The sequence below is a fragment of the Eschrichtius robustus genome, chromosome 21 (genome assembly GCF_028021215.1).
Source record: "Eschrichtius robustus isolate mEscRob2 chromosome 21, mEscRob2.pri, whole genome shotgun sequence".
Taxonomy (NCBI): Eukaryota; Metazoa; Chordata; class Mammalia; order Artiodactyla; family Eschrichtiidae; genus Eschrichtius; species Eschrichtius robustus.
Window position 1 is genome coordinate 17,756,500 of NC_090844.1, and position 26,396 is coordinate 17,782,895.

Here is a 26,396-nt window from a genome sequence, read left to right on the forward strand (position 1 = left end):
GCCTTTGACTTACTACACCCTTAGTTGCGGGACACATGTTCCCAGGCCCGTGACTCAGGAAGTTATTTTTGTTTAATCTCCACCTGAAGCAGCAGACACCTTGTGAACATACTTGTAGAAACAGGTACTGACGGTATCACCGTGAACACTATGCTTCTGTGTAATTCGAGTCATCATGAGAACCTTGTTTTGTGGGATGCTCTTTTTTCTCTGTCAAATTACTGCCCTCTTAAGAGAGACTTGCTGTGTTTCTCTTGTGACTCACCTGTACTGCCATGACTTTATCTTTTGAGTTTACTCTCGAATCTAAGCAAATGGTGATGGTTATGCAGAGTACAGTTTCTTGTACCCTACTGATACAATATTGCCTTAGCTAACTCAAGAATGTGACTGAAGTCACATTTTGCAATATATAAACGTAGAATATATACTACTGGAATTCTGCATTTTGGAAGGTAATTTGTTCCCTTAGCAGACTGAAAGTGTAAACTGTGCAAGCCATACTCCAGAGCCTGAGGAATCGTGGGATAAGTAAGACATGATTCGTGGCCTCAAGGTACCAGCCAAGATGGGGCAATGGCAAGTTCATCCCTCATCACATCTGTCCTTATAGTACTATAAAAAAAGAGCTGTAGGATTTCAGATGAGGGTAAGATTACAAATATCAAATTTTGTTGAAATTCTTCTTTGGAATAATAATGTAGGTAATTCTGTAATATAGTAGAGGTACACCTTTATTTTACAGAAGGGCCAGTCTTGGTATAGTATTGATGCTCTCTGCTGTTTAATTTTTGACACTGAAACCCCAGAATTAAAAATAAGAAGAATACATGTGGATTGAGGTGTTTTTGAGGACTTGGCTGGTACACTAGGAAGTAGAAATGAAGGCACAGTTGAGGTTCAGATTATGGAATATAAGGATTGAGGACAGTCAGTACAGGATGTATGAACATACAGAGGTGGGCAGGTGGGCAATTAGGATGTGATGCATTGGTGTGCAGGCAGTCAGCAAAGAGAAGAGGTTCCAACAGAGCCCAGGTCTGTCCGTGTCAAGAAAGGAATGTGGGAGGCATTGTCCCAAGCAAGGGGAACCTTACTCTGCCCCTCTCGTATCTTGAATTTAACCAGTTAATTTGAATGTCACATCAGGTTTCCAATGTCCCCTTCCCAGCAGGCTATTTAAAAAGTATAGCACTTTAGAAGTGGGAAGGGGTAGCGGGGGAGAGAACATCCGTAATCTCGTCAATGCCCAATAGTCTCTAACTTCACAATTTATAGCTATTCAATGCCTTTTCTTTTTGCATATTCTCATGCACGTATGCTTACATATTTCTAATGGGGACAAACAGTTCCTACTGTTTTAAAAACCCCATACCTAACAGTCAGTAGGCACTTCCTTAGTTGATTGAATTTTCTTTTTCATTTTAAAAGGTGTGGTGCCTATTTTCCTAGATTCTTAAATTTTTAAATATTCTTTAAAAATGTGGTTTAAAAGGACTGTAGTCATCATCTCAATGTGCTGTGATTTATTTCTTCAGACTTCTTTGAACATTAGGTTGTTTCCAGTGTTTTTCAGTATGTTAAACAACTCTACACTGAAGAACTTTGTATATCAGTACTTACGCTGGTCAGGTAAATTACTGAGATACATTCCTTTAGGTGGAATCAGAGGGTGTGAGCATTTTTAAGACTTCTGGTACACGTTGCCAAGTTGCTCTTCAAAAATAGTGTGCAAGTCTGTGCTCCTACTCCGAGTATATAAGCGTGTTTCCCAACACCCTAGCCAATGTGTATTTTTTTAATTTCTTTTTTTTTTTTTTAACTTTGGGTTTATTTATTTATTTATTTATTTTTTATGGCTGTGTTGGGTCTTCGTTTCTGTGCGAGGGCTTTCTCTAGTTGCGGCACGTGGGGGCCATTCTTCATCGCGGTGCGCGGGCCTCTCATTATCGCGGCCTTGTTGCGGAGCACAGGCTCCAGATGCACAGGCTCAGTAATTGTGGCTCACGGGCCTAGTTGCTCCGCGGCATGTGGGATCTTCCCAGACCAGGGCTCGAACCCGTGTCCCCTGCATTGGCAGGCAGATTCTCAACCACTGCGCTACCAGGGAAGCCCTAATTTCTTTTTTTTATTGAAGTATAGTTGCTGTACAATATTATATAAGTTACAGGTGTATAATATAATGATTCACAATTTTTAAAGGTTATACTCCATTTATAGTTTTTATAAAATATTGGCTATATTCCCCGTGTTGACATTTCTAACACTCTTGCCAAATATTCACTGTGTAGGAAAGTGCAAAATGGTATCTTATTTTAATTGGAATATGCTTGGCACTCAAATATTTGTTGGATAAATGTAGATATAAGGGTCACAGTGCTGAGGTACAGAGTGAGTGCAAGATCAAAACGTGCCCTCTGTGAAGTTACATTCTGGTGGGAGAGACAGGCTATTCATAAGTAAATAAAGTATAAAGGATGCTTGACAGCGTACAGTACTAAAGAGAAAAGATACTAACGCAGAATGGGGGGTGTGAAATGTTGGGGTGTATGGGCATGGGAGAGAGAGAGGTAGCTTTTGAGTAAAGGCCTGCGGGGAGCCAGCTGTATGAACATCTGGAAGAAAATCACACCAGTCAGAGGAAAGAGCAAGTGGAAAGACCCTGAGGTGGAACTTAACTGACAGCTCTTAGGAGTAGCAAGGAATGAAGTAAGGAAAAGTGAAATAGGAGATGAGGTTTGACAGGTAGTGGAGAGCCAGATCATATACAGTCTTGAAAATCATAAGGACTTCGGCTCTTAACCAAAGTGATTTTAATTTTAACAGAATCACTATTACAGCTGTGTAGAGAATAGACTCAGCAGAAACATCCAAGAGGAAGCATGGCTATAATCATGGCAGGAGACTGTGGCTCCACAGGGTTGTGGAAGGGTTGGGTGGGGGGATGAGAGGGGGGCCAGGTTTAGATATACGTGTTGAAAATAAAGACAACAGGATTTGCTGTTGGAATGAGGGTTGAGAGTAAAAGAGAGGAATCAGAGGTAACCCTCAACATTTCGGTGTGAGCCGAAACTGAGTTCGCCGTGAACTGAGATGGGGAAGGATGATGGAGACACGGACGTTGGGAGGTGGGTATCGGGATCTCAGTTGTACCGACATCACGTTGAGAAAAATAATAGGTACACACGTGAAGGTGTAGAGTAGAAAGTTGGATTTACAAGTCTAGAGTGCACAGGAGAAGTCTGGTAGAGGGAGATCAGTTTGGGATTCATCAACAGTTAGCTGGTATGTAAAGCCACTAGACTGGATGAGATTGCCCAGAGAGGACGTGTAGAAAGAGGACAGGTCAAGGGCACCTTTGGGGAATTGCATGTAGTCTCTGAAGTACCTCTGGGGTCCTCTTCAGCTTTAAAGGGCTAGAGAGTGGGGGAGGAATCACAAAGGAGACCAAGAAGGAACAGCCAGGAAGGTAGGAGGGAAGTCAGTGGAGAGTGGTGTCCTGGAGGCCAAGTAAAGAAAGCCTCTTAAGGAGAGAGGAGGAGTCAACTGCACCAAATGCTGTGGACAGGAGCATGTGTGTAAGACACAGACTGTTTTAAACCAGAAGGCTGTGCGTTTACTTAACAGGAAGCTAGAGGGAGGCAGTTCCTGGGTTGGTGGTTCAATTATGTCATCTTTCTGTCCTTCCACTCATCCTGCCTCAGCACTCGTCCTGCTTTTGTCTGTGACTTTTCAGTTAAAGTATGGTCGCTAGGAGTTCCAAGTGCTAAGTCCTGCTGCTGTGCACAGAGGCTGGGAGCGAAGGACCTTTCTCCTGACATGCCTGCCTACCTTTATCAGGGAGGGAAAGTCTTACTCAGCACCTTACCCTCTGGCACCCTTATCTTTAAGTCTTATTGGCACAAACCGGATCACACCCCTAATTTGAAGAAAGGTTAGGACCGCAAGTATTTGGCTTTTTAAACCCTTCTATAGGATGTGAGCAAGGGAAATGGGGATTAGGAGTGACAGTTGGGGAGCCAGGAAAGATGTGAGCCACGATAAGGCTAAATTGAAAAAAAATTGTATTGACTATTTTAATTTATTCTTGTTTAGAGCTTTTGCTTACTTATACTGTTGGGGTATATGATTCTTCGTTATTGATTTGATATTATCTGTTGTCCTTTGTCCTGTGTTTTACTGTATGACTTTTTATTTTGTATACAGTGATTTAAAAATTTTTCCATTTTTATAGTCATATGCATCTTTTAAGTTTTCCTATATTTTTATGATTCACAAAACCTCTACTAAAAGAGAAGATTGATCTGTATTTTATTATGCTTAATTTGTATGGTTTTGGTTTCCTTTTTAATCCAATTTTAATATCTTCTTGGTGTATGATGAGAACTAGTAGCTAATATTTATATGTCACTTACTATGTGCCAGGTGCTGTTCTAAGCATTTAAAAATACACTCATTTAACTCTCACATGCACCTATGAAGTAAGTACCACTATAAACTATAATCACCCCCATTCTTACATATGAGGACAAAAAAAAAAAAGGTCATGAAGAACCTAGGGGCAAGATGGGAATAAAGACACAAACCTACTAGAGAATGGACTTGAGGATACGGGGAGGGGGAAGGGTAAGCTGGGACGAAGTGAGAGAGTGGCATGGACATATATACACTACCAAACGTAAAATAGATAGCTAGTGGGAAGCAGCCGCATAGCACAGGGGGATCAGCTCGGTGCTTTGTGACCACCTAGAGGGGTGGGATAGGGAGGGTGGGAGGGAGGGAGACGCAAGAGGGAAGAGATATGGGAACATATGTATATGTATAACTGATTCACTTTGTTATAAAGCAGAAACTAACACATCATTGTAAAGCAATTATACTCCAATAAAGATGTTTAAAAAAAAAAAAAAAGAATAAATAGAATCCTTTCAAAAAAAAAAAAAGAAGGCTGCCTCCAGCCTGTGTTGGCGGAGCTGGGTTTAAACCTAGGCAGTCAGGCTCTAGATTGTTGACTTTTAACTGCTACACCATGCTGCTTCTCACATTTTAATTTTTTAAAAATTCAGCTATCTTATCACAAATAAATGTCTTCACTGATTTGAAATACCTCCACTATCTTATTCTGAATTTTTGTATTTCTGAGATTGATATATACCAGTTTATTAATCTGTCAATATAATTTTTTACCATTAATAGACTGTTTTACTATTTTATAATATACTATAATAACTAGTAGCACAAACTCCTTCTAACTTTTTAAACTTTAAAAAATTGTAGTAAAATATATATTACATAAAATTTACCCTTTTAACAACTTAAGCGTACAATTCAGTGGTATGAAGTCCATTCCCATTGTTGTACAGCCCGTGCCACCCTCCCATATCCAGAACTTTCCATCTTCTCCACCTGAAACTGTCCACTGAACATGGACTCCTTATTGTCCCCTTCCCTCAACTCCTGGCAACCACCATTCTATTCTTCTGTTTCTATGAATTTGACTACTGTAGGTAACCTATATAAGAGGAGTCATACAATATTTGTCCTTTTGTGACCGGCTTATTTCACTTAGCATAATGTCTTTAGGTCCATCTATGTTGTAACCTGTGTCAGAATTTCCTTCTTTTTTAAAGGCTGAATAAATATTTCATGGTATGTATATGCCACGTTTTGTTTATCCAGGCATCTACTGATGGGCACTTCGATTGCTTCCACCCTTTGGCTATTATGAATAATGTTGCTGTGAACCTGGTATTCAGATATCTCTTGAAGATCCTGCTTTCAATTTTTTGGGGTGAATACCCGGAAGTTGAATTGCTGGATCATAAGGTAGTTCTATTTTTAATTTTTTGAGGAACCCAACATACCATTTTCCACAGCAACTACACCATTTTACTATTCTCGCACCAATGCACAGGGTTCTAATTTCTTCACATTCTTGCTGACATTTAATTATTTTCTGTCTTGTTTTTATAATAGCCATCCTAATAGATGTGAAGTGGTACCTTATTGTGGTTTTGATTTGCATTTCCCTAATGGCTCATGATTTGGAGAAATTTTTCATGTGCTTCTTGGCCATTGTATATCTTCTTTGGAGGAAGGTCTATTCAGGTCCTTTGCCCATTTTTTTTTTTTTTTAAGTCTTTATTGAATTTGTTACACTATTGCTTCTGTTTTATGTTTTGGCTTTTTGGCCCTGAGGCATGTGGGATCTTAGCTCCCTGACCAGGGATCAAACCCGCACCCCTTGCATTGGAAGGCAAAGTCTTAACCACTGGACCGCCAGGGAAGCCCCTTTGCCCATTTTTAAATCATTTTTTGTTGTTGCTCTTGGTGTTGAGTTATAATCCTCATTTTTATGTTCTAAAATTTTTTGACTATTCTTACTTATTCTTGACTAGTTTAAATTGTTTTTTAAAAAAACTCTCCCAATTTCCCCTTTAAAAATAATCACATATGATTTAGATAGGAATAGTAATCAATTAATATGTTAATTCAGGGAAGAATGAACATGTACGTCCCACTTATTCAAATCTTTTATGCCCCCATTTTTGTAATTTTTCATCATACTAGCACTATTTGATACATTTATCCATAGAAATAGTGTGTGTGCATGTACATGTCTGTGTGTGCAACTACTTTTTGTTGCTAAAGCAAAGGATCTTTCTCCTTTTTTTTCCTGGTCCATCAGAAAGCTGTCGATTGTTGCACAGTACTTATTTTGTAAGCAGCTTATCAGGTCTATTTAAATAATTTTTAGACAACAGTACTCTACCATTAAAGCAAAATTTTTAAACATCTACATTAGCGTTAACGAGAGAATTTGGTCCTTCCAGGTTGAGAGTGAATCTGCAGCCACAGTTTCACATGTGTATGATTTGTTTCTCCCGTAACTTATTGTTGATATTTTTATCCCTTTGGGTAGCTTTATTTTCATTTCATAATAATAATTCGTAGTTACCATAGATAATTACTCCAAAGGTCACTTCCTCTATATAGCTGTATTTAAAGAGTTATAATTATATTGGGTTAGCCAAAATGTGCCTTTTCGGTTTTTAAGTAAAAATAAAAGACACATTTTTCGTTTTCACCAAGAACTTTATTAAACGATGTATTCACCCTTTTGTTCCACTACCTTCTGCCATTTTTCAGGCAACTTCATAATTCCATCTTCCCCAAACTTCTTATCTTTTTGAGCAAAGAACTGTCCCAGGTGCCTTTTATGGTCTTCCAGGGAATTGAAATTTTTTCCATTAAGAGAATTTTGTAAAGACCTAAATAAATGGAAATCCGAAGATGCAATGTCTGATGAATACAGCAAATGAATCGGAACTTCCCAAGTTGTAACAGTATTTGCCTGGTCATCAAAGAAACATGCAGTCTTGCATTATCCTTATGGAAGATGCGTTTTCTGTTGACTAATTCTGGATGCTTTTCATCGAGTGCTGCTTTCAGTTGGCCTAACTGGGAGCAGTACTTGTTGGAATTAATCATTTGGTTTTCTGGAAGGAGCTCATAATAGAGGACTCCCTTCCAATCCCACCGTATACACAATATCACCTTCTTTGGATGAAGACCAGCCTTTGGTGTGATTGGTGGTGGTACATTTCTCTTGCCCCACGATCTCTTCCGTTCCACATATTGCACAGTATCCACTTTTCATCACTTGTCACAATTTGTTTTATTTATTTTTAAAATAAATTTATTTATTTATTTATTTTTGGCTGTGTTGGGTCTTCATTGCTGTGTGCAGGCTTTCTCTAGTTGCAGCGAGCGGGGGCTACTCTTCGTTGCGGTACGTGGGCTTCTTATTGCGGTGGCTTCTCTTGTTGCGGAGCCCGGGCTCTAGGCGTGCAAGTTTCAGTAGTTGTGGCCCACGGGCTCTAGAGCGCAGGCTCAGTAGTTGTGGCGCACGGGCTTAGTTGCTCTGCAGCATGCGGGATCTTCCCAGACCAGGGATTGAACCAATGTCCCCTGCATTGGCAGGCGGATTCTTAACCACTGCGCCACCAGGGAGGCCCCACAATTTGTTTTAAAAACGGAACATTTTCGTTACGTTTAAGTAGAGACTCACCTGTGGAAATACGGTCAAGAAGGTTTTTTTCACTTATGTGGAACCCAAACATCAAAGCAATTAATATAACCAAGCTGGTGCAAATGAGTTCATTCTTTGGCTTTAATTTCAAGTCCAAGGAAACATCCCATTATGGTATCATGAAGAATTTTCCAGCAGTAAAGTGACTTTTCATCATGGCCTATAAAAGTATCAATTTAAGGCATTGACTTCTTTTTTCTTTTTCTTAGTAAAATTAAAAGAATTAAAGAATACCTAATGCTTACAGATGTATAGGAATAAGAATATTAGAATCTACTTACTTTAATTATTGATCCAATTTATCTGTTTTTAGTTTTTTAATCTGTTTTGTCTTGAGTATCTTTTATCTGATTAAATGTTTGACCACATTGACTTTAATAATATTTTTTAGTTTTATAAAAGTAGGCTTATCGTTAAAAAAAAATTCACATGGAGTGTATAAAGTATGAAGGGAAAATTCCCCCTTTCTGTCCCTTTCCTTCTCTTTTCCCCCATGTCCCACTGTGCTCTATGCTATAAGAGGCCCATAAAAAATTTGCTATATCCTTCTGGAATTTTTCAATATATAGATAAGTATAAACTTAAAGAGATAGGGTAATATTAACATTGTCCTTTTTTTTTTGACTTAATCTTTCTTATGGATTTTCAGTTTTGTAAGGTATTCCTTAATGATTTTTTGTTGTTGAATAACAGTGCATTTAATTGGATTTTCCAAGGTGGTTTTCTGAGTAAATGGTTTGTTTGATGAAGGTATGCTTCAAATCCAGTAGAATCTCTGTGTTAGACTATATAAGGCAAAGTGAAGATGTTATTCTTTCCAGATTTTTCCCTAGACAAAAGATGATTATAATTACAGAATCAGAACAAATGCGTTGTCTGTATGTAGGGTTATGCTAACAGCATGAGCTTAAAATAAACCACTAAGGTCAATACTATCTCTGCAGGTAGATCTTAAAACGGTTATGATTCACATCTGGGATAAGTTACATGGTGTGAAGTAAACTGGTAAATGTCATCTTTTCAGAACTTGTAAGAGCAGTCCTGTATTGATTTCATTGTTGAAGAATTTTGTGTTTAGGTTTCTCAGAGATGCTCAGCCCAGGGTTGCAATGTCTTACTTTTAATACTGCTTATGATGTGTATGTTTTACTGCTTCTTTATGTAAAGTCCAGTCACAGGTACTTTAGGTCAACTCTGCTACGAAGTTAAACATTAGGACCGTTCGTGAAGCAGCTAAGTACCTTTGTTGTGGTCCCACAGTTTTAGCATTCACTACAGGAGCACCTTCCTAGCAAGAGGGGTTCAGGCTGGCCCCCAAGCCTGGCATGTCTGTCCACGGCACAGTAGAGGGAACAGTGGGCAGGTGGTAAGTTGCCTGCATTCTAGGCCCTCTGTCACTGGTTATAGGTGTGCGACCTAAGTAAGCCGTTTAACCACTTACGTAGGTTGCTCATCTGTAAAGTGGGGATGGTAATAGTAATGCACTGTTAAGATTCTTCTCCGTTTCAAAGGAGTAATCCTTTGGTGAAGTGGGCATCATTCTGTGTCCTCAGTGACCGCTCGTCAAGAGTGATGGTAGAACAGGGAAGACTTTGGCTGGGGCACAAATTGCCATTAGATGGAAGGGGTGGGGCTGGATGGGGGTGACAGTGAGACTTGTGAAAATGGGAAGGGCCAGTTCAGGGGAATGATAATTGGGTTTGGGGTAAGCTTGCTTCCGGTGCCAGGCTGTGTGTTGGAATCAGAGAGGATACAGGTGTGTAGTAATTCTGAGGCACACTGAGAAATGTCTCTAAACCTACGATGCTTTCAGAAACAAAGCTATGAGATATCCCTTTCTGAAAAAAAGTTAATTTTCCAAACGTACTGAGCCTTGGCTGCCTTGTGGCTCTGACACACAAATTTTCATCCATCCCTTGCCCAGCCTTGCTCATTGTTTCCAATGATGACGACTCATCAGAATGTTTTTGCCGAAGGAGCAGCAATTTGGTAAATTTAAATTCTAAAAATCTGTTTATCCCTCCAAGAGCAGGTAAAACCAGTGGCCAAATATAAATTAAAAAATCAAATGGTTACTTGAATATTGGTTATATTTGCTAATTATTATAAGGAATGTAAAGAAAAATGTCTCCCTTTAATTGATAGACTGAAGAGTCTATTAACAAAGGACAAATAAGCTTGTAAAATTTGGTTAAGTGTTGAATGCTTCAATGTAGATGATGAGAGAAAACATTATCAAAATTTGTCCTTCACTCTTGGCCTTTAAAATTTTTTAAATAGCTCTATTACTGTTATTATAATTCTGTGTATAGTTTTCGGTTTCATTGAGGTATAATTGACAATTGTAAGATATTTGATTTATTTACATATACATTGTGAAAGGATTTACACCATCTAGTTAATAAACATGTTATCACCTCACATATTTATCGTGTGTATGTAAGAACATTTAAGTTCTACTCTCATAGCAAATTTCAATACAGTGATAACGCTGTGTATCACCTCTAGTTCCCGTGTCTTACATTATCCTCAGACCTTATGCATCTGAGAGCTGACAGTCTATCTATACCCTTTTCCAACCTCTCCTTATTTCCCCCATCCTACTTTTGGCCTCAAAAGAAAAATTCATTCATTCAGCAAACATTAAGTCTCACACCACGCTAGACACTTTGCTAGGTCCTCAGGGATGGAATTGAATCAGGTTCTCTTCCTGTTCTCAGGGGCTGTAGAGACTAGTCTGAGAGGCATATTGAAACAGATGCCATGACAGAAGGAAGTATGGGTCCGAGCATAAAAGAAAGTATGGTCCATGGCACTCAGCAGGGAATGTCCTGGAAGGAAAGGCTTTACAAAAAGAGGTTGGGATTCTCAACTGTACTTCTCAGACTTAATGTGTATTTAAATTACCAGGGGATCTTGTTAAAAGGGAGACTGTGATTCAGTAAACCTGGGGTGATGCAGCAAGGACTTAAAAGAGAATCATCAACTCACTTTGTACTCACTGGGCAGAGTTTGAGGACTGGAGGGAAAGAAGGCCATTGCATTCACAGGGTTGGGCAGAGCAGAAGAATAGAGTAAAACATCCTGGAAAAATAAAAAGAAGGGGTGTGTGTGTGTGTGTGTGTGTGTGTGTGTGTACGCACAGAGAGGTAGGGGCATGGCGAAGTATAAGGGGGAAGAATTGGGTAGGAATCAACCAACCCTAGGGCTGCCTTTTATGTCTTTAAAATTAAATATTGATTAAGAGGCTTAAAAATAATGTCATCCTGCAGATAATGGGGAATCACAGATTATAGATTGGGTCATGACCTTAGTTTTCACATTCAGATCAACATGATGGAGCTGGAAAGGATCGAAAGAAAGAACTTTGGGGTCTAATACAGTTATTCAGGCAACGCGTAAGAGGGTGAATAAGGATTTGTAGCATTTGAATTGAGGGGAGGAACACCTCTTTGAAAAGAAATGATGTACCTTGTGAATTGAAATAGCACATCCTGGTGTCAGGGAGAAAAAGAGAAAATGGGTGATTGGAGCAGGGCTCACACTAATGTACAAGATTCAGTACAGGGTGAGGCTGCAGACAGGAGAACTTTAGATGCCAGGCCTAAGGCACTTCAGCTCTTTTTCTCTATTAAGATGAGATTTTTATAAGTGAAATAACTGGGACAAAGCAGTGAGCATTACTTTTTAGAAACCCTACTTTACTCCCTTATGGTGCCATTAGTAATATGCGACACTATCATTTGCAGGTAAGGTCCTTTTCAACTCTTGATATTCTTCACTTATATGATCCAGGTGGCATTGAGAAACTTAATGTTAGATTAAATGAGACTGATGGGGGAAGAAAGATGATTCCAATGTTTTGGGGCTGGGAAAAAGGAAAATTTAATTATGGTTAGCATCAGTAGGTAGGAGGTTGTCTAATTGTCCGAGTTGGAAATGTTCAACAAGAAATTGAAAATGTGAGTGGCATTGGGATTCAGGAAGACAGAGCTGCAGATGAGAATTTGGGATTCATCCCTATAAGGCAATGGTTAGAGTAAAGTAGATAAAATGGACTCTCCTGGAGAGATGGATATGAAGAAAGTTGGAGCAAAGGCATGGACGTGCGAAATGCCCATGTTCAGGCGTGAGCGTCAGAATGGTGTGGTTTCAAAGATGACAGGGAAGGGGAAGCATCCGTACATGTTTTGCTGTTAGGTGGAAACACTTTTGCTGCAAGCCAAGAGTTAGGAGTTTGAGTGAGGACCATTTAAGTTTGGCAAATAAAGAGTAAAGATGAAAAGGTAAGATGAAAAAGATGCTAATAATATAGCAGCACCTGCTGTTAGACATTAGGCATTTTAAAATTGTTTTTCTCAAATTAACTTTTTCTTCCTTCCTGTTTTGGTTGTTTTTTAATTTTCACCTATTTTTTATATGGTAGCCTGGTGTGTGAATGCACTAATGTGTTTACTTTTTAATCAATGATATGGGGGGAAGTCATGTCAGTTTGTTTATTCCTTGATTTCGACTTTGCTAAAAGCTTCTGTCTCAAATGGCTCTTCTGGTCTCTGTGTCACAGAAGACGTGAGTTAATTACTTCAGGATTACAGGAACCCCTCCTGCGGGATTCTGAATATTCATTTTACTTTTTGACTCACTTGTTCATGTAGGAGTTCAGGTTTACAAGCTTAAAGCTTTTGGAGTGAATAGCAGTGGAAACTTTTTTTTTTTTTTTTTTTTTAACCCCCAAGGAAAACCTGCATCCTTGAAAACTGCACCGCCGTCTTGGGTGAATTTGCCTAGACCACTTCCTAAATCCAAAGCATCTCTGAAAATTTCTGCGCTGTGGAGGACGGGAAGCACCTCCTCTGTTGCCAGCACCCACACTGATCTGAGCACTTACAGCAATAACTGTAAGTCAGTCTTATGTCAGACTTTGGGGCTTGTTGAAACTGTAGTTGTAAGAGAAATCTAATGCGCTACAAATTATCAGAATTTTTGGTTCTGTGATTTAGGGGAAAATATGCATCTTGCTTCTCCCTTGGAATTGCTCTAAAAGTTTGGCAGGAAAAACAAATTCTTTCAACGATATTCTCTTTTGATGAATGTGCTATGAAACACAGAAATATTTGTCTGTTGAAGGCACCTCGTATTTTTTTGCATGAAGGATTCTTAAGTGTATAATTTGAAGATGGTGGGTTTTTTTGGCTTGTTTAAGGAAAGAAAGCAATCTAGGGGCTATTGGAACCCAACTGGAAGTCAGAAAAAAAGATAACTTCAGTTTCATTTATTTTGTAAGCGGCTATATTTTGTACATGTGTTTTTTCTAATCTTAAACTTTGGATGCTAGATTCAGTGTATTAAGAGTAGTATAGGGCTTCCCTTGTGGCGCAGTGGTTGAGAATCTGCCTGCCAATGCAGGGGACACGGGTTCGAGCCCTGGTCTGGGAAGATCCCACATGCCGCGGAGCAACTAGGCCCGTGAGCCACAACTACTGAGCCTGCGCGTCTGGAGCCTGTGCTCAGCAACAAGAGAGGCCGCGATAGTGAGAGGCCCGCGCACCGCGATGAAGAGTGGCCCCCGCTTGCCGCAGCTGGGGAAAGCCCTCGCACAGAAACGAAGACCCAGCACAGCCAATAAATAAATAAATAAATTTAAATAAATTTAAATGAATGAATGAATTAAAAAAAAAAAGAGTAGTATATTATAACTTCAAGCCTAGTTTTAAGTAATTTAAATGGGGTATATTTTGGGGGTTTTCAGTTAGTGTGAATTCAGTTTGCTGTGTATAAAATGAGTGAATTGAGTTATCCCTTTTGTTCAAAAGATGTATTTGGCCTTAGTCTTTATTTGCTCATTTCCTTTTTAATTTCTTTCACAAAATTTATGGATTAACTAATTTGAACAATTTTGGAGTGTCTACTGTGTACAGGCACCACTGTAGATGCTGTGAAGGGTATGAGATATCAAAGAAATGGTCCCTATTCTAAAAGGTAGTTGAGAAAGAAGATATTTACATGGATAACTAGAATATCAGATAAAACAAGATATAAGGGAGTGGTGGGGAGGAGGGGAGTTCTCTCTGCTTTAAGGGGGGATCGGTTTCTACCTTCCGGTGAGGGGGCAGGGGCAAAGTGGAGTCATGGTTATGAACCTTCTGGGTGTGGGGCACTGTGTAAGGTTACCATACATTCTTTCTTTCGTTTCCTCGCAAATAACTTCTGTTACCCTCATTCTATATGCAAGGTAATTGAGGCCCAGAGAGGTTGTCGCTCGTCCAAGGGCACTCAGCCAGCATGTGACAGAATTGAGGATGTGTTTGTGGAGGGTAAGGCACTGAATTAATGACCAGATTAATGAGCATGTTTCCGAGAGGGCACTTAGCAGCAGAAGCTGGTCTCCTCTGAGAGTCAGCTGTATACGGGACCTTTAGGAGCACTGAAATTTGTTACTTGAAATTAAATGGGACTGTTATCCGCTTATGATTTGAATTTTGAAGTTGTGGCATAAGATCAGAAGGGTTTGCATGTATCCGTTGATTCTTGATGATTTGAAAAGGTAATTCACACGTGTATTCTTTTAAGGTCATTTCACTTGCAGCGTTCCCTGTTTGTAATGGGAAGTTTTGAAAACATTCTGCCAAGACGGAAGCACCAAGGTGCTCTCGGGGGCTGGAGGGCTGTGTAGCGCTGGCACTCGTGGCCCTGGCAGGAGGCACGTCCCGTGGAGCCACTGCCCAGCGTCCCTGCCGACGGCCATGTTGCGGTGGCCCCATTCAGGACCGTGTCTGACACTCCTAAGGAGGGTGTCAAATGCTTTTGTCCATTCCTTTTTGTCTTTTAACAAAGGGGCTTCCCGTGTACCCACAGAGCCTGTCTAGGGGCTGTGCGTCTCTGTCGCAGATGAAGCATTCAAATTAATGTCTCTTTCTTAGTTGGATTTGCTAGCTGGTTTAATCTGTTCTGTGTAGTGCCTTGGAGCTTACAGATTTTTTTCCTTCTCCATTCTAATTCACTGAGAGCAAGCATGAGGGATAGGAGAGTGAACATGGCTGCAGTTTTTCCTGCCTAAGCTTGCTTTGATCCTTTTAAATGACTATACCAGGAGGATTTCGCAGTTGTACAGAAACGGATACTTCTTCGAAAATATTTATCAATTCTACACTCACCCCACCGACTGGCTCAGAGAGGCACTATGATGCTACCTTATTGACTCTGCTGGTTCTGGGATCCTACAGCCTTTGTATAGTTCCTTTGTTAGCCACGTTTACTGGGAAAAGAAGTAGGTCGACGATTTCTGGTTTGATTCTTTCTTTGTAAGCATGTTTAAATTTTATTCAATAAATTGATTTAGCATCTCTTGATTGCTATCTTTATAACTTGTCATTTGTTAATTGTATTTCTTGGGCATGTTTATATTTAAGTTGTGAATGATTCTGTCTACCAATTTATTGTGTGTTTTATGTGTTTTGAGACTCGGACTAAATATAATTCAGCAGCGTTGTCGAAGTTCGTTGCACATGAAATTATTTTATAAAAGCCTAGTTAATGGTCTCATTTTTGATTAAATAACTGGTTGTTTTTGTGTGTGTACCTAATCGTTGTACGAGGATAGAAGAATGCTTTCCTAGAATTAAAATGAAAACATCACATTTTATTTTACTCACATTATATCTAAAAATATTTAAAATGTGCACTTTTTAAAGGTTACCTTAAAACATGAAAAAAATCATTTTGAGCTGCAGTTTTCCTATTTCTGATAATGATGGGTCCTGTTAGGAAATAACTTAATCTTTTGATCAGTGTTTTAAATTCATATTGGGTTAAGCCTTTGAACGCTTTTAAAGCATGTTTTCTTGCTTTGTCCATTCCTTTCTTTGTGACGCGATGCTGTCGGTGTAATCACTTTTGAGACTGCAGAGTGCTGTTGTAAAATTAGCATCTGGTTCTCCGTGCTTAGGGATGCTATAGAAATAACATGACCAAGTTTTAAAGTGACTGAATCAAGATATATAAGACAATAAATCTTTCTTATTTGGGGGTTTCAGCAGGTTCTTTGTGTGTGTTCTTTTCAGCATAGAAAATTTTTAAGTTACAGTATTGATTTTTTTTTAATATTAGCATGAAACATTGCACAGTAGTTTCTATATCAAATGTGCTCATTTTTAGAGGTTAATTGTTGTAAGCTCTTCCAGACTCAGATAGCTAAGGTCCAGTCTTTAAGATCATTGGATAAAAATGTTATATATATATATATGTCTTGAAAAGAGTTGAAGCTTTGAGGACCTTTGTGTGAGTGTAGAAGAAGGTCTCAGGAGAGCTTGTAATTTTGCCATATTAGCAAATAGGAAGTCCAAGCACTTCCTACTCCTACCAGTTTGGCCACAAAAACGTAAGCATATTTATTTTTGAGAGACAGGTGGTGAGGGGAAAGAAAAGGATGCACACCAAAGCTCCTTGCACCGTCTGAGAGATAGAACAGGCGGAGGTTAACTGAAGAAACGGAGCTTTCTCTTCCCTCACCTTCACGGCCAGCCCTGGCATCAACAGTGTGATACAATAGAAAAGGGTGTTCATCTCGGACTCAGTCCTAGCCAGTCTTACTAAGTCACTGACGTTGGACAATCTTACACTCTCTCAACCTCAGTGTTCTCACCTGGTGAACGGGCAGGGAGGCTTAGATCATCTTCAATATCCTTGCAGCAGCAAAGGTTTCTGACCACCTTTATTTTCTTCACAACAATAAGTTGGTGCCTAACAGTTTGGAAGGAGGGTGTTTTGAGTCAAAGGGATCAAGGTGATAGAAGGATTAGTCTTATTCACCTTCAGTCCCGTCCTCATCGCAGGATGGCAAGTAGGTATTGTGTCGCCTGTCAACACTGGTCAGTTGGTGAGAATCACCTGGAGAACAGTGTTGAACGGTTTTCTGGCTGCTTCCAGGTTCAGAGCAAAAATGTGTGCTTTACTAGTGAGGCCTGCAGGGGGTGAGGAAGGGGTGAAAGACAGGCGGTACCTATTCTGACCCCATATTGCAAAACATGCTCAGTACTTACGCACGTCTGAATGGACTATTTAATAAGAAAGTACTATTATCCAGACTGGTATTAATTTCGTTTTCATTCTTTTAATGTTTTTCTAGGATATATATGAGACATTCTTGTTATTACAAGGTTGGGTAATTTTGCTTTTGGAATTTGAAAGCTTAGACTTAAGCAGTGATTTGATTTTAAGCCAGGTGGCAGATGATCTGGCAGAGTGGGGAGTGTTAAGCTGATTCACGGAAAGTTCAGGAAATGAGCAGAACATTGGCTCCGTGTGTGTGTATATACATATTTGTTAAACAAAACAAAAACCAGTGTTGACTAGGTGCTAGAGTGTAATGTGAAGTGTTAGTTTGCAAATAAAAGTCTGGAACAGCGAGAAGCCTTTCTCTAACAGGAAAATCTTTTCTCCTGCTTGGGCTGCTCTGAGCATCTCTCTTCATTTTCTCTGTAGACTCAGTCATCTGTCATTTCACTTGAACCGCACTTTGACCGTGGGGAAATGAAAAAGAAGGATTCTAGAGCATCTATTATTCTGGCTTAATCGAGGCAGCTAGGACCGAGGATGACAACAGCATGGGGGCAGTTTTAAAACTGTATGTTAGAACTGGCTGAGACGTGGGCAACCGCTTGTGGGATTTCACACATTGATTGTGCAAACCAGCCATCATGGAGTGGTTGTACCTCCTGAACCACTGGGTTTAGGAGAATTCTGAGGGTGTGTTCGGCCTCAGTGGGACCGAGCACCATAATCAGTGAGTGGGGACCCTGTGACACCATATGCGCTGTCTGTTTCCACACTTGGTGTTCAAACCCTCTCATGCACAGAGAGGTGAAGTGATTCAGCACAGCTAGGCAGTGGCCCAGTCAGGACCAGAACTCACATATTATAGGTTCCATTCCATTCCATTCCTTGAAGCTAACGTGCTTCTCTTATTATATTGGAGCTTGTGCCACTGAAGAGTTTATCATTTGCATATAATAACTCTAGAAGAGAGATCGTCAGGATCCCCGACCGGCTGCCCCATTAGGAACTGAAATAGAGGGCAGGAGAAATACTTGAAGGGCACCACGCCTCGTAGTAAAGTACCTCCTTCAAGTTAGGGTCAGCCTAGAGCAGAGCCTTTAGAAACCGAAGGATGTGGGAGTGTTGGTCATAAAACTGTGTGCTGCTCAGCACACTTTGTCTCCACCATTAGTAAAGCGGGGAAGAATGAAGGGGGAAGTGTGTATAATAGATGATCAGAGAGAGAGTGTGTGTGTGTGTTTATATGAGCCTGTGCATATGTGTGTATATATATATATATGTGTATATATGTCACATATAAATGTAAATGTGTGTGTGTGTTTGTACCCTGGGTCAAACTCATTTTATCCTTGAAATATGGATTTTGACCCTCGTGTGTAACAAATTGATGCGAGAAGGGCGGCAGTGAGACAGTTTGTTTCCAGGACAGCACCTCCGTTCTGAGTGTGACAGAGCCAACAAGACAGGAATATTGTGCCTCGTGAGAAATGTGTCTTTTGCCTTAGCGAGAAATCCTTTCACTGAGTCCTTTGGAAACTGAAGGTCTTTGTGTTTAAAGCTTAGAAATGAAAAGCATGGATTTAGGATCATACAGATTCATAATAGGTCTGTAAATTAAACTCAATTCAGTTTTTCAAAATCTATGTAGGTGACTTATTTGCTGCTGAGTATAATTTTTTAAATATGTCAAGAAAAGTAAGACTCAAATGCAGATTATTTTATTTTATTTATAAGCTTTTTAAAATAAATTTATTTATTTATTATTTATTTTTGGCTGCGTTGGGTCTTAGTTGCTGCGCACGGACTTTCTCTAGTTGTGGCGAGCGGGGGCTACTCTTCGTTGCGGTGCATGGGCTTCTCATTGCGGTGGCTTCTCTTGTTGCGGAGCCCAGGCTCTAGGCACGCAGGCTCAGTAGTTGTGACTCACGGGCTCTAGAGCGCAGGCTCAGTAGTTGTGGCACATGGGCTTAGTTGCTCCGCGGCATGTGGAATCTTCCCAGACCAGGGCTCGAACCCGTGTCCCCTGCATTGGCAGGCGGATTCTTAACCTCTGCGCCACCAGGGAAGTCCCCAGATTGTTATAATACATGGTTGAGACTAATAACATCATGTACTTCCTTTCTTGGATTTTGATTTAGCATAAGTTGAAATGTTGATTGAAACCCTCTACCATTTTACATGAAAATCTAAAAAACCTGCTCTATGACATTTTGGTTCCATTTCTTTAAGACTCTGAAGTCATTCCCCATCCATCCTTTAAAAAGTTATGTTGAATTTTATAGTAGTAGTATCTTCAGTATTTATCATTTACGTTAGCTCCCTGTCAACTTGGGAGAAACCAAGTCTCCAGGTTCTGGGGAAAGAGGGAATTGGAAAGAAGGATAGGAAATTGGCAGAAACTTGTCAGCAGGAGGGAAGGCTCTGTGTGGATTTGGCCTAATATTGGAAGTGTTATCTGGCACAGGAAGAACTAATAGGTGGCCCCTTGTAGGGGGACTTGACGTAGATCAGGGGAGAATGACAGCATGTCTTTACAAGGTTTAAATGTGACATCTGTAAGCACTGCTGTAGGAGTTGGGACAGTTTAGCCTAGAGAAAAATTTCTAGCTGTCTTCAAATTTATAAATATTTGTAAATAATGTTGACAACTCACCCCTTTCTAGAAATGTGAGGTGAAGAAAGGGATCAAGGTTGGTAATAAAGAAATGTGTGATTATTAAGTGTTGATTATTAGAATGGAATTGGATGGTTAGAATTGGGTGTTGAAGATTATTTAGAAAAAAATTATAAAAAAATCCAATCTGGGTTGGTGGAGGGGAAATTAAGCCTGGAAACCAGGTAGTGAGAATGAATGAACCTCCAGATTTCCCTCTGGCCCAGTAAGTATATGGTGACATAAATATACTAGTGGTTTGTGTGGCTAGCAAGGGGAGATAGATAAAAAGGTTAACTTTTATGGGAATAGAGAACCATAAAACTTTCAAAGTATTCTTGTTAGGATTTTTTCCTCCCAAGTTATGGAGAGAAAAGGGCAAAGTGCTGTGTTTACACTCTTCAGTGTTGTGTATAACATGATAATCTCTTAGGAAGAGCCAAGCAGTGCTGTTAAATTCCTCGTAGGAGCTAAGCTTCTGGACACTGTACTTTTTCAAAGATTACTCAATTATGGAGAACTAAAAGGAGAAGTTTAGAATGATAAGGAAATACTGATTTTTTTAATCTTTAATTAGATCTCTGCTGCTACTCTCCTCACCCTCCTTTTTTGTTATCACTTAATAAAATTTGAAACAGCTTTCTATGTTGTTATCTTTACATGCGGGTACTATTTTTTTCTTTTCAAGCCTTTCGTTTAAGGTTTTGGACCCTTAGGAGATTTTAAAATGTAGATACCCTCAGCCGAAAACAGTGCAATAAGTGATGGTGATGCTGGTTAAATTCCCAATACAGAATCCTCTCAACTGTACCAGAGCCGGGAACACTATTTCATAGGACCTTGTTATGGACCCGATACACCTTTAGCAAAAATATAATGTGAAAATGCATTCTCGTTTTGAATTCAGGGCACAGGACACAGGCCCTGCTCTTTCTTTTCCCTCTGCCTTTCCCCTGTCCCATACAAATCTTAAGGATACAGTAGAAGAATTGGGTTATTTTTTTTTAAATCCAATGAGAAGCCATACATGTGAAGAGGAAGTTCACAGTTTACAAAGAACCTATATAAACATATATAGGTTTATATAGTCTACATAGTTGTCTTATGCAACTGAAAGATATTGAGTTTTTTGATGCCGAGGGCTTCAGTCATTATTGGGCAAAAGAAGAAACAAGAGTAAGCAAGACATCTACAGAAGGCTTTGTCTAAATGTTTCTCTGTGGTTTCAGATTTTCCTTCTGGTAGAAAATCAACAAGTTACAAATTATCACTATTTTTTTAAAGCTGTGTTCTTTATTTCAAAGTGTCACTGTCTTTTGATATGCTAGGATTGTCTTTAGATTCCCAGTGAGGAAAGAGAAGCAAAATCAGAGACTAGCAAAATAGCAGATGCCCTTTCCAGGACCCGTTGACATATTATACCTAAAATATAGTATTTGCTCACCTTCACTCTGACCTTTTCCCAGGAAATAGTGTAGGTCTGCTTCTGTGGGAGCCCCCTTTGCCTAGTTAACTGTCGTGGACTCAGAATTATACCACAGCCTAAGCACAATTGTGCTTTCTTCAAAAAGTCCTTTCTTCCAAAAGGACTTCCAAAAGTCCTTTCTTCAATTCTTTTAGTGCCTGGAAACTTTTCTTCCCCCCAGAGATGATTCCTGTGTGAGTGAGAGAGGGAAGGTTTACGTGTAATATAAAAGATGGTTTTTATTATTTAGGTGGAATTCCCTTTTATATTTTAGCTTTGGGGCTTAGGTGCCTTTGTTCTAGGCCAGATGTTGGAGTTTCAGCTTCTTGCAGTGGCAGAGAAGGATCAGAACCAGATCTCATCTTTCAGCTACCAAGGAGCTTGTACATTATAGTCGTCCCTTGGTACCCACAGGGGATTGGTTCCAGGACCCGCAAGGGTACCAAAATATCTCCCAACTTTTATCTGGGATGGAAGCTGCCCTGGACAAGAGGCATAAACTTGGGCTGTGCCAGGATGTACGGTCACCATGGTTACCGTTCACCCTGCATCCCTGAGGACGGGAACTACCGATTATCCATCTTTGTATTCCCAACATACAGTAACGACTGGCACGTGGTAGGTGCTTAGTGAGCACTTGTTGATTCAAAGAGGAAAGATAGGTCGTGGAAGACTCATACTGTGTTTATCTGTAAAATAAAATGTACTTTTCTGTTTTATTCCAGCTGGTAATAATGCTGTCATCAAATATGAGGAAAAACCTCCAAAACCAGCATTTCAGAATGGTTCCTCAGGATCCTTATATTTGAAGCCTTTGGTACCCAGAGCTCATGCGCACTTACTAAAAACTCCTCCAAAAGGTATGGACCTCACTGTGGAGAGAAGAGGAAGGCAAGGCTTTTTAAGTCCTTGGCTTATAGGAGGTTAAATTTTGGCATTTAGGTTCATGGTATATTGAATATTTATTTACAAAAAGTCTGGTGAATAAAGACATAATACATTTTTACACTGATGGAGCTATTCTTGTTCTGAGAGTCTGTAGGTCCTATAGCTAAAACTTGATACATATAAATCAGCAGATAGAGCAAAGGTATAAGGTGAAAATAAATGAAACTTCTGGAGTTAAATTATGCGAAGGTGGTGATCTAGAATAATGAGATAGAAATGCATGGTTTACTTCACACTTTGGGTCCAACCATGTCCCCCTGCGCCCCACCCCCATGTTCTTTATCTCTTCTTCTCTGTATCGCCCACTTCGTGATTGCTACAGCTATGAAGGTTAACTTTCAAGTTTACAACATATGTGGTATATACTTCATATGGAATGTTTTCATGCAGCTTTATCACAGTGGAGCTGAAGCACATTAGCAGTTGTTGCTTAGTGAATTGAAAGATTGCTTAACTGAAAGAATAATTGTGAATGAGAAGCTTGAGCTGTAATATGTGATGCATATTTATATTAGAGGGTTTAAAAAGCGCAGAAACCTACAGCATCCTCCTTCATCCCGTCAACCATGAATAACTGTTGCCTTTCCTCCTTTTCTTTCCCTCTGCATATATAATAGCTTTGTTTTTGTTTCAAGAAAACTCAGGGCATAATATGTACGTTCTCTTGTGTCTTGCTTTTTATTAATTTAATAGTATATCATGAGAGTGTCTTCATTTTAAATGGCTATGAAATAGTCTCCTGTTTTCCAATTCCCTGGTTCCTGGACAATTTCTGACTTTCACCATGGCACGTGATACTGAGATGAACATCTTTGAATGTGAATACTGTTCATTGCTTCAGGTTCTAGTTACTTCCGTGGGGTATTCCTAAAAGAGGAACCACTGGGTTAAACTGTGTGAATCTTTGTGAAATTATCATATTACTAAATAACTTTCCAGAAATGTGTTAGTCTCTCAAAGCAGTGTGTGTCTGTTGCTCTGTGTCCTTCTCAACATTTGTGTGTATGTGTTACATATGTATGTAAAGGATCACGTGGTAACTTGAGGTTAATTACCTAGTGAATGTTTATCAACACTGTCTTTTCTACTGAATTCAAGAGAGAATAGGCATAGATATTGGCAAAAAGATTCTTCTGGGTACCAGCAGGTTCTCATCTTCCAGGGTTTTAAACAAATTTCTGATGCATCAAATTTACCCCTCGGTGGGATGACATCAGTATATGAATCTATGGTTTTTATTGATAATGATACACATACACCAGTAACTGGAAAGAAATGTCGAACTTTGATACTAAGATAACTTTCAGAGAGTTAGAACGGCATGATTTCTCTGATACGTTTGCAGAACAGAGAACCCCAATATTCTAAAATGTCTTGCCGTTGAATTTGTAAGCTTTTGTATCACAGAGGTTTTACTCGACTGGGAATCAATGCTGTCCATTTATAACAGCCACATATTTTAAGAGATTGTCATCTCTGTAAAATTCCACAGAATGTGGCAGCTGTTCTAACTAAATAATCTGCAGGTGACTTGCCCTAGAAATGACTCTGTCATGTCAGGAAGACGTGCTCATAGTCTTCTAGTGGCTTATCTTTGTAGCTCTGTACCTGTTACCACTCCTGGTTGAATTTATTTTTCAGCTTTATTGATGTATAATTGACAATTAAAATTATATTTGATTTAATACACATATACATTGTGAAAGAATTCCCCTGGTTGTGTTTTATATTGTATCAGTTTGGAGGAAAAGCTTAAGTATGTTTTCCTTCATAGCTGAATAGCAAGAGAACTGGATTTAATACTTGGCAATTTTAGAAATCACACCCTAGTAGCTGTGTTTTGTAGTCTGGGCCTTTTTGCTCTGTCAGCAGTGGAATAGCATAAAGTGTGTAATACATGTATAAATTTAGTACTGTTAACATTTGAATTTCAGCAGTTCTTGAACTGAAAAAATACTGTAGTTTGTCCTAGCATATTTAATTTTGACAATGAATAATATCACCCTTAAACTACTATTTTGATGTTATTTGGAATATTTTATCCTTAGATATTCTAAATATAAACTCAATAAAGTTGATTAAATCTCAGTGGAATTTCCCATCTGGAACCTAAAATTTAGGTGTTAATGGATTGTTTCTGGAAAAAAAACCTTAGTTTTTAAATGGTTTATTTTTGTATGATATTTTCTATAAAACATAAATATTTCTATTTTAGGTCCTTCAAGAAAAGGTCTATATACAGCTTTGAATGTGGGTAAGTGACACCTTAAATATGGATGGAGAAAAAGAATCTTTTTGTAAAGTTATATTATCATTACAAGTATTCAAGTGTATTTGCAGTGATTTTTTTCACTAGTGTGCTTATAAATATAATTTCAGGTTTGTAGCATAAACATAACTGCTTATGACCTTGATCAGCATAGGGTTAAAACTTGGTGGGCACAATTGCCAAGCCATCTGATGCAGAAGGACGTTTTATTAATCACAGATAATTTGTTTTTTAAATAATGATTTTTTTTCAAATATGGAGCATATTTAATAGTTAAAATGTGGAGATGTAGAGAATATACTTTTTTTTTTTTTTTACAAGAAATAGGCTATTTAAAAATTGGATAGTCTTTGATTGCTAAATAATCTCAAGATCCGGTTTTAACACCTTTAATAGTTCAGCCATTTAACATTTTTCTTTTCTTTTTTATACTTCTATTGAACAAAGTCACATCCATCTCTTAAGACAGCCTGCAGCCTCACTCACTGAACCTTTGAACGTCAACTGGAAATCAAAAAACTTTGTCTCTTGAGAAGCCATAGAAGATTCATTAAAATATAGAAGTTTCTATATTTTCTCTATAGCTGCTTAGGTCCCCATCCACTACTTGAATTCTCTTCTTTAATATGCGGTTATAGGACAGTTGTATGGCTTCTAAATCCACTGAGGATTAGAACAGCAAATCAAAGGGGAGAAGGGTATTATTATAACACACTGACTACAGATTATCGTGCATCGTGACAGTGTTGGCTGCTAAGGTTATAAAGGTTTGCCCAAAACGAGCAAGGACCTTGTCTCAGAAAGCTTACAAGAAAGTCAAAGGACTGCACAAACAAATATAAAATCACAATTGCAATAAGTTTTAGGAAGGAGGGTTACTTGTTCCTATGAGAGGCCTGGGTAAAGGCTATGATCTAGTGAGGGAAGCCTGGGCAGGAAGTATAAATTTGTGACCCCCTGTATATAGATAGTAATTAAAGAAAATGGGGTGGGTAACCTTAAATACGGAATAATTAATATCCTTGAGGCTCCCAAGACATGTTTGGTTTCCTTAGCTTAATAAGGCAGGGAAGTGTGACCTATTATAGGCTCTTAAAGCTAGAGAGGGCCCAGCCATGCAGAGCGATTTAAATTCTAAAGGTTCGCAAGAGCCTGAGTTTGAACATATATGTTTACCAAACTAATTTTAAAAGCCAAAAGAACTATTCTGCACACTGAGATTTTCATTTTCTTTCATTTTAAATTTCCAGTGCATCCTAATATTTAGGCGAAAAGGATAACTAGTATGCTATAAACGACTATATGTTAGAAAATCAGATAACCTTTATCTGAAAGCTAGATGATATGATAATTCTGTGTTTAACTGAGAAACTTCCAGAGTGTCTTCCAAAGTGGCTGCACCATTTTACATTTCCACCAGCAATGTATGAGGGGTCTAGTTTCTCCACATCCTTGTCAACATTTGCTTTTGTCTGCCTTTTTTATTATAGCCATTCTAATGGGTATGAAGTGGTATCTCATTGTGTTTTCAGTTTGCATTTCTCTGATGTCTCATCAGATGTTGAGCACCTTTCAGAAGCTTATTGGCCATTTGTATACCTTCTTTGGGGAAACATTTATTCAAATCCTTTGCCTATTTTAAAATTATTTGTATTATTATTGTTGAATTATAGGAGTTCTTTATATATTCTGAATATTAGGCCCTTATCAGATATGATTTGCAAATAATTTTCTCCCATTCTGTAGTCTGTCTTTTCACTTTTTGATAGTACCCTTTAAGGCATATTTTTAATTTTGATGAGGTCCAGTTTATCTATTTTTTTCTTATGTTGTGTATCTATTTGGCATTATATCTAAGAAGCCATTGCTTAGATACAAGGTCATAAAGACTTATGCCTATGTTTTCTTCTAAGAG

The 26,396-nt window shown here is 38.9% G+C and overlaps 1 protein-coding gene across 1 annotated transcript in view; it reads left to right on the top strand.

Moving 5' to 3' along the window:
• The window catches only part of MTUS1 (microtubule associated scaffold protein 1), a 157,357-nt gene that overhangs the window by 69,564 nt on the left and 61,397 nt on the right, over positions 1-26,396 (top strand). The window contains 3 exon segments of the mRNA XM_068532323.1: positions 12,829-12,990; positions 21,990-22,124; positions 24,428-24,466. Of these exon segments, the coding sequence (XP_068388424.1) occupies positions 12,829-12,990; positions 21,990-22,124; positions 24,428-24,466 (336 nt within the window).